This window comes from Oncorhynchus mykiss, chromosome 9 (genome assembly GCF_057628025.1).
Source record: "Oncorhynchus mykiss isolate SJ-2025 chromosome 9, ASM5762802v1, whole genome shotgun sequence".
Classification (NCBI taxonomy): Eukaryota; Metazoa; Chordata; class Actinopteri; order Salmoniformes; family Salmonidae; genus Oncorhynchus; species Oncorhynchus mykiss.
The window spans coordinates 6,352,093-6,360,951 of NC_143030.1; the positions used below are offsets into that span (position 1 = coordinate 6,352,093).

At 42.7% G+C, this 8,859-nt stretch overlaps 1 protein-coding gene across 3 annotated transcripts in view; it reads left to right on the forward strand.

Annotated features, from left to right (window-relative positions):
• Nucleotides 1-4,498, forward strand: part of LOC110518889 (type II inositol 3,4-bisphosphate 4-phosphatase) — a 54,196-nt gene extending 49,698 nt beyond the window's left edge. For 2 of the 3 annotated variants that reach the window (XM_090183354.1, XM_090183355.1), the window contains one exon: nt 3,063-4,498. In XM_090183354.1, the coding sequence (XP_090039480.1) occupies nt 3,063-3,195 (133 nt within the window). In that variant the 3' untranslated portion in view covers nt 3,196-4,498. Of the gene's footprint in view, nt 1-280; nt 720-3,062 lie in introns of those variants that run through there. The other variant, XM_090183353.1, reaches the window with a different exon arrangement.
• The last annotated feature ends 4,361 nt before the right edge of the window (nt 4,499-8,859 follow it).

Sequence of the window (8,859 nt, forward strand, 5' to 3'; positions counted from 1 at the left end):
CTCCCCCCTCCTCTCCTCCCCCCTCCTCTCCTCTCCTTTTTAATTTGTAGTTTCTGTCAGGTTCTTTCAGACCAAACTGCTTTACTGACTGTCTTTCTGTTTTAGTTTCTCTCCATCTAACCTCTCTTCTTCTCTCCATCTAACCTCTCTTCTTCTCTCCATCTAACCTCTCTTCTTCTCTCCTTTATCTGCTCCCTCTTCTTCTCTTATCCTCTCTCGTTGCTTCTTCTTCTTCTTCTTCTCCCCCCCACTTCCCCTCCCCCACTTCCCCCTCCCCCAGCTCTCGTCTCCAGCAGGGCCAGATAGTGGGTTGTTGGGACCCAGAGAGAGGAGCTGGGTCGTGGTCTGGGTTTAAGGGGGAGCAGAAGACTCCAGCAGCACCTGGCAGACACTTCTATCCGGTAGCTCTCCTCCTGGTCACCTCACATCTGTTAGTGGTCTGGCTCATACTGAGTATGGTAGTTGTAACTGGGAAATAGAAATATGGTAGTTCTTTCTAAAAAAACTCAGTTAAGAACAAATTCTTATTTACAATGACGGCCTACCGGGGAACAGTGGGGTTAACTGCCTTGTTCAGGGGGCAGAACGACTTGTCAGCTCGATCCAGCAACCTTTCGGTTAATGGCCCAACACTCTAACCACTAGGCTACCTGCCGGTTCAATGGGGAAATGCCAATCAAATACAATTATTGCAAAACCAATAAATACATATACAATGGTACCACTTCCAGAGTTCTCCTTTTTCTGCTTTCTACTCTCTCTCTCTCTCTCTCTCTGCTTTCTACTCTCTCTCTCTCTCTCTCTCTCTGTCTGTTTTCTACTCTCTCTCTCTCTCTCTCTCTCTGTCTGTTTTCTACTCTCTCTCTCTCTCTCTCTCTGTCTGTTTTCTACTCTCTCTCTCTCTCTCTCTCTCTCTCTGTCTGTTTTCTACTCTCTCTCTCTCTCTCTCTGTCTGTTTTCTACTCTCTCTCTCTCTCTCTCTCTGCTTTCTACTCTCTCTCTCTCTCTCTCTCTCTCTGCTTTCTACTCTCTCTCTCTGTTTTCTACTCTCTCTGTTTTCTACTCTCTCTCTCTGCTTTCTACTCTCTCTCTCTCTCTCTCTCTGTCTGTTTTCTACTCTCTCTCTCTCTCTCTCTGCTTTCTACTCTCTCTCTCTGTTTTCTACTCTCTCTGCTTTCTACTCTCTCTCTCTGCTTTCTACTCTCTCTCTGCTTTCTACTCTCTCTCTCTGCTTTCTACTCTCTCTCTCTCTGCTTTCTACTCTCTCTCTCTCTGTTTTTTACTCTCTCTCTCTCTCTCTCTCTCTCTCTCTCTCTCTGCTTTCTACTCTCTCTCTCTCTCTCTGCTTTCTACTCTCTCTCTCTCTCTCTCTCTCTCTCTCTGCTTTCTACTCTCTATCTCTCTCTCTCTGCTTTCTACTCTCTCTCTCTCTCGCTCTGCTTTCTACTCTCTCTCTCTCTCTCTCTCTCTCTGTCTGTTTTCTACTCTCTCTCTCTCTCTCTCTGCTTTCTACTCTCTCTCTCTGTGTTCTACTCTCTGTTTTCTACTCTCTCTCTCTGCTTTCTACTCTCTCTCTCTGTTTTCTACTCTCTCTCTCTGTTTTCTACTCTCTCTCTCTGTTTTCTACTCTCTCTCTCTGTTTTCTACTCTCTCTCTCTCTGTTTTCTACTCTCTCTCTCTCTGTTTTCTACTCTCTCTCTCTCTGTTTTCTACTCTCTCTCTCTCTGTTTTCTACTCTCTCTCTCTGTTTTCTACTCTCTCTCTCTCTGCTTTCTACTCTCTCTCTCTGTTTTCTACTCTCTCTCTCTGCTTTCTCTCTCTCTCTCTGTTTTCTACTCTCTCTCTCTCTGTTTTCTACTCTCTCTCTCTCTCTCTCTCTCTCTCTCTGCTTTCTACTCTCTCTCTCTGCTTTCTACTCTCTCTCTCTGCTTTCTACTCTCTCTCTCTGTTTTCTACTCTCTCTCTCTGCTTTCTACTCTCTCTCTCTGCTTTCTACTCTCTCTCTCTGCTTTCTACTCTCTCTCTCTGCTTTCTACTCTCTCTCTCTGTTTTCTACTCTCTCTCTCTCTGTTTTCTACTCTCTCTCTCTCTGTTTTCTACTCTCTCTCTCTGTTTTCTACTCTCTCTCTCTGCTTTCTACTCTCTCTCTCTGTTTTCTACTCTCTCTCTCTGCTTTCTACTCTCTCTCTCTGCTTTCTACTCTCTCTCTCTCTGTTTTCTACTCTCTCTCTCTCTGTTTTCTACTCTCTCTCTCTCTGTTTTCTACTCTCTCTCTCTCTCTCTCTCTCTGCTTTCTACTCTCTCTCTCTGCTTTCTACTCTCTCTCTCTGTTTTCTACTCTCTCTCTCTGCTTTCTACTCTCTCTCTCTGCTTTCTACTCTCTCTCTGCTTTCTACTCTCTCTCTCTGCTTTCTACTCTCTCTCTCTGCTTTCTACTCTCTCTCTCTGTTTTCTACTCTCTCTCTCTGCTTTCTACTCTCTCTCTCTGCTTTCTACTCTCTCTCTCTCTCTCGGTTCTGTTTTCTACTGCCTCTCTATTGGTTCTGTTTTCTACTCTCTCTCTCTCCATCACTGTGTGTGTGTGGTTGTGTACATGTGTGTGTGGTTGTGTACATGTGTGTGTGGTTGTGTACGTGTGTGTGGTTGTGTACATGTGTGTGTGGTTGTGTACATGTGTGTGTGGTTGTGTACATGTGTGTGTGGTTGTGTACATGTGTGTGTGGTTGTGTACATGTGTGTGTGGTTGTGTACATGTGTGTGTGGTTGTGTACATGTGTGTGTGGTTGTGTACATGTATGTGTGGTTGTGTACATGTGTGTGTGGTTGTGTACATGTATGTGTGGTTGTGTTCATGTATGTGTGGTTGTGTACATGTATGTGTTATCGCTTGGTCCTCTACTTTCAGCCCCGACAGTGATGCACATCAACTATGAAAGTCTTTGTGTTTCATCCCCTGAAATCAATTGTTCCATTCATTCATCCTGTCGTGTGTGTGCGTGTGTGTGCGTGCGTGCGTGCGTGCGTGTGTGTGTGTGTGTGTGTGTGTGTGCACACATCTCTAGGGAGGGCTGTAGAATGGAGAACGTTGAGAAGAACATCAGAAGCAGGAAGTATGCTTTCAACAGCATCCAGCTGAAGACCTTCCCTAAACCCTACCGCCCTCCGGAGGGCACCTACGGGAAAGTAGACACTTAGGAGGAGGACGAGAGAGAAGGGGTGGAATGATTGAGGGATGAATGAAGGATGGATGGAGAACTATAGAGGGATAGAAGGATGAAGAGACTGGAAAATAGACACTTAGAAGGAGGACGAGAGAGAAGGGGTGGAATGATTGAGGGATGAATGAAGAACGGATGGATGGATGGAGAACTATAGAGGGATAGAAGGATGAAGAGACTGGAAAATAGACACTTAGAAGGAGGACGAGAGAGAAGGGGTGGAATGATTGAGGGATGAATGAAGAACGGATGGATGGATGGAGAACTATAGAGGGATAGAAGGATGAAGAGACTGGAAAATAGACACTTAGAAGGAGGACGAGAGAGAAGGGGTGGAATGATTGAGGGATGAATGAAGAACGGATGGATGGATGGAGAACTATAGAGGGATAGAAGGATGAAGAGACTGGAAAATAGACACTTAGAAGGAGGACGAGAGAGAAGGGGTGGAATGATTGAGGGATGAATGAAGAACGGATGGATGGATGGATGGAGAACTATAGAGGGATAGAAGGATGAAGAGACTGGAAAATAGACATTTAGGAGGAGGACGAGAGAGAAGGGGTGGAATGATTGAGGGATGAATGAAGGATGGATGGAGAACTATAGAGGGATAGAAGGATGAAGAGACTGGAAAATAGACATTTAGGATAACATGGAGGGAAGTGTTGTATGTTTAATTCTGTAAATATTGAGTTTGACAAAATAATGAAACACATTTTTAAAAGCTCAAGTGTTTTCACATGAAGTAATTTTATTTTATAGTAGCCTACTATATCTAGTTAGGAAGCGAGGAAGTCCATATGATGGTGCAACAACACGTTCCGACCACTAGATGGCGCTACTCGTGTAGCTCAGCCAATACCGCCTGAAACTCTGTCTCCCTCCAGCAGGTGGCGTTTTTTCATTGTGTCAATGAATAGTGGACTATTGTCAACAAAAGACATGAATGGCTTATTTGCTAAGTGATGTTTATTTGATTGAACAGAAGTTTGGGTAATACTTAAGTTGTTATGAAATCTACTGATATAAGTAGGGACAACGTGACATCCCGGCTACTTTGAGGAAAAAAAACATATAAAAATTGTGTAATAAAAGTCTACCATCACACATTCACATTTTGTTGTATTAAAGATAGATATAGATTATAGATTAGATTAGATATATTTAGAATAGTTTTCATTAGTAATGTTTTGATCGACACCAAACTACTCTATAATGTCAAAGTGAAAAGAAAATTCTACAAATTGTTACAAATGAATAAAAAATGTTACGAAAAATATTGTTGTTGTTGTTGTATTCACTCCCCCTTTTTTGTTTAGGCAAGACTAAATGAGTCAAAGAAGACTAAATGAGTCAAAGAAGACTAAATGAGTCAAAGAAGACTAAATGAGTCAACGAAGACTAAATAAGTCAAAGAAGACTAAATGAGTCAAAGACTAAATGAGTCAAAGAAGACTAAATGAGTCAAAGACTAAATGAGTCAAATAAGACTAAATGAGTCAAAGACTAAATGAGTCAAAGAAGACTAAATGAGTCAAATAAGACTAAATGAGTCAAAGACTAAATGAGTCGGATAAGACTAAATGAGTCAAAGAAGACTAAATGAGTCGGATAAGACTAAATGAGTCAAAGAAGACTAAATGAGTCAAAGAAGACTAAATGAGTCAAAGAAGACTAAATGAGTCAACGAAGACCAAATGAGTCAAAGACTAAATGAGTCAAAGAAGACTAAATGAGTCAACGAAGACCAAATGAGTCAAAGAAGACTAAATGAGTCAACGAAGACTAAATGAGTCAACGAAGACCAAATGAGTCAAAGACTAAATGAGTCAAAGAAGACTAAATGAGTCAAGGAAGACTAAATGAGTCAAAGAAGACTAAATGAGTCAAAGAAGACTAAATGAGTCAAAGATGACTAAATGAGTCAAAGAAGACTAAATGAGTCAAAGATGACTAAATGAGTCGGATAAGACTAAATGAGTCAAAGAAGGCAATTTTTAAAAATGTTTTATTTAACTAGTTAAGAACAAATTCTTATTTTCAATGACGGCCTAGGAACAGTGGGTTAACTGCCTGTTCAGGGGCAGAACGACAGATTTGCACCTTGTCAGCTCTGGGATTTGAACTTGCAATTTTCCGGTTGCTAGTCCAACGCTCTAACCACTAGGCCACCCTGCCGCCCCAGGGTCAAATAAGACTAAATGAGTCAAATAAGAATTAAATTAGAAGTTCAGAAGTCAAATTCCAACTACAAAGACCCCCCCCTCCCCCCCCACCACACATACATCTGTTAGGATCCCTCAGCCCAAGTATTTGAATTTCAAGCACAGATTCCAACTACAAAGACCTCTCCCCCCCGCCCCCCCCCCCCCCCCCTCTCTCGAAAGCCTTATAAAAGAAGGGCAGTGATTGGTCGACGGGTAACAATAACAAATCAGACTCTTGAATTATCTCTTTTGAGCATGGTGCTGTATTCAACCGCCCAGACATATCAAAGATGCAGTCATCCTTGAGCTGCAGCGCAGGAAGGAAACTGCTTAGGAAAGTCACCATGAGGCCATTTGGTGATTTCAGAACGGGAATGGGTAATGGGAGAAAACTAAGGAAACTAAGGAACTAAGTGTAACTAACTAACTAAAACTAAGGAATACTAACCTATACTAACCTAAATGACAGAGTGAAAAGAATACAATTGTACAGAATTAACATATTCCAACACATGCATATGTATGTATTCAGGGGAGGGCAGGCCCACAACAATGGCCGGAGTTGAATGGAACAGCGCTTCACCTTAGTGACTGTTCCCTCTGCTCTATGACAACAAGGCGCTAAAAGTAATATTGAAAAAATATAACTGCAAAGAAATAGACTTTTTGGGGCATAAATACAAAGCCTTCTGTTTGGGACAAGTCCAACAGAACACTGAGTAAGCTGCCTCTTTATCTTCAAGTATGGCGGTGGCTGCATCATGTTATGGGTATGCTGGGGAGTTTTTCAAGATGAAAAGAGATGGGATGGAGCTAAGCACAGGCAAAATCTGGGAGTGGGGGGGTCGAATACTTCTCTAAGCAAGGTATATTACGATTTTATTTATATATATTTTTTTTAAGTTTGAATTTTTGACAATGACAATTAAATACTATTTTAATCCCACTTTTTAACACCATAAAATGTGAAGAAATCCAAAGTGTGGATTTTCTATATGGAATGTTGCCCTCTTTCTGTCCAGACAGCATCAGACACATCGTACAGTAAGACAGAGGGGGACTGTTCAAATCAAACGTTTTGTCACATGCGCCGAATACAACAGTGACATGCTGAAATAATTCAAGAGCAGCAGTAAAATAACAATAGTGAGACTATTTACAGGGTATTACGGTACAGAGTCAATGTGGAGGCTATATACAGGGTATTACGGTACAGAGTCAATGTGGAGGCTATATACAGGGTATTACAGTACAGAGTCAATGTGGAGGCTATATACAGGGGGTACTGGTACAGAGTCAATGTGGAGACTATATACAGGGTATTACGGTACAGAGTCAATGTGCAGGCTATATACAGGGGGTACCGGTACAGAGTCAATGTGGAGGCTATATACAGGGGGTACCGGTACAGAGTCAATGTGGAGGCTATATACAGGGGGTACTGGTACAGAGTCAATGTGGAGGCTATATACAGGGGGTACCAGTACAGAGTCAATGTGGAGGCTATATACAGGGGGTACCGGTACAGAGTCAATGTGGAGGCTATATACAGGGGGTACCAGTACAGAGTCAATGTGGAGGCTATATACAGGGGGTACCGGTACAGGGGGTACTGAGGTTACTCAGTCCAACACTCAAGGTCGACTAGCCTCATTGTTGCAATATTTAATCGATATGAAATAAAGATGATGGTTTGAAGAAATGGCCAGATCTCTGTCAGTACTGACATGTCTACGACACCATCCATTAAGATTACAAGATTAAACTAAATTAAACTGTACGTTCTCTCTAGCGTGTTAGTATGTAGATCTTTGTCAGTTGTCATGATCCATTCTATCTTGGGGCAGCGGGCTCCTAAACCAGGTATGTAGATGACTCTAATGCACTGGAAGATCTCTCGCAGCTGCCAACTGGGATATCCTGCAGTTCTCTTGCTTCTTCTTCTTCTTCGTTGGGGTTTATCGGCGGTTGGCATCCAACGTTAGGCTGCATTACCGCCACCTACTGTACTGGAGTGTGGGCCAGAGATGGAGAAACTAAATCCTACCTACCAGCCCCGTTGCTCTTAAAAATAGATCATAAAATATCTGAGGCTTTATCTAATTACGTTCTAATCAATATAATCTTGAAACTAATTTTCTGTATCCCTAGTAAATATACTCTTTAAACTCATTTCCTGTATCCCGTTCTCCCTCAGACTAGATCTCATCCTCTCTCGTTCCCTCCAACAATGTCCACACTGTATCAGTACATGCTCCACGTTCTCTGTTTCCTGGCAATAGTCACACTTTCCTGTTGGATGCTTTTCTATCACAAGTAGGGTCTTATTCAACAGGCTGTGTCCCACCCTTAATCTTGTAAAAAAAATAGCCTCCTCTCTTCTGTGCCTTCCTGCCGTTCTCCCCTCCACAACTTTACCCTGTACTTGAAATAAATGCCTGCCCTTAGTTTCTCTATTTCACTGCTCCTGTCATTTATCCACCGTCACTGTCCATAATCAGGCCTTTTGCCTCTGCTTTGCTCATTGAAACATCAACATCACCCACTACTTAGTGCTTGTTTAGCCAGTACATCAACATCACCCACTACTTAGTGCGTGTTTAGCCAGTACATCAACATCACCCACTACTTAGTGCTTGTTTAGCCAGTACATCAACATCCCCACTACTTAGTGCTTGTTTAGCCAGTACATCAACATCACCCACTACTTAGTGCTTGTTTAGCCAGTACATCAACTGCCTCATTCCCCTCCACTCTTACATGAGCTGGGACCAATGTAAATATGATCTGTATATACCCATCTGTCCAATCCTGCCATGGGTTTGTAGCACCTCATAAATCAGGTCTTGTCTACTACGTGATATAAAGGACTGGAGACTCATTAACACTGCACATGAATCAGAGCAAATAACTCCTCTGTCTGGCTCGACTTCCTTCATCCACTGCAAGGCCAACAGTATGGCCATCAGCTCCCCTGCATATACAGCCAGATGATCTGTAATACGCTTCCTGACTTCCACCCCACTAGTCTCTCCAAACAGATGGATCAACACCCTCCCTATCTGTCCCTAGTCTCTCCAAACAGATGGATCAACACCCTCCCTATCTGTCCCTAGTCTCTCCAAACAGATGGATCAACACCCTCCCTATCTGTCCCTAGTCTCTCCAATCAGATGGATCAACACTCTCCCTATCTTTTCCTAGTCTCTCCAATCAGATGGATCAACACCCTCCCTATCTTTCTGTAGTCTCTCCAGATGGATCAACACCCTCCCTATCTTTCTGTAGTCTCTCCAGATGGATCAACACCCTCCCTATCTTTCTGTTGTCTCTCCAATACTTCCAGATCCTCTACTGGAGGTGGGAGGAGCCATGGTGGATTTACAGGAACAGCTACCATTGGCCTAAACTATCTTCCACACAGTCCCATC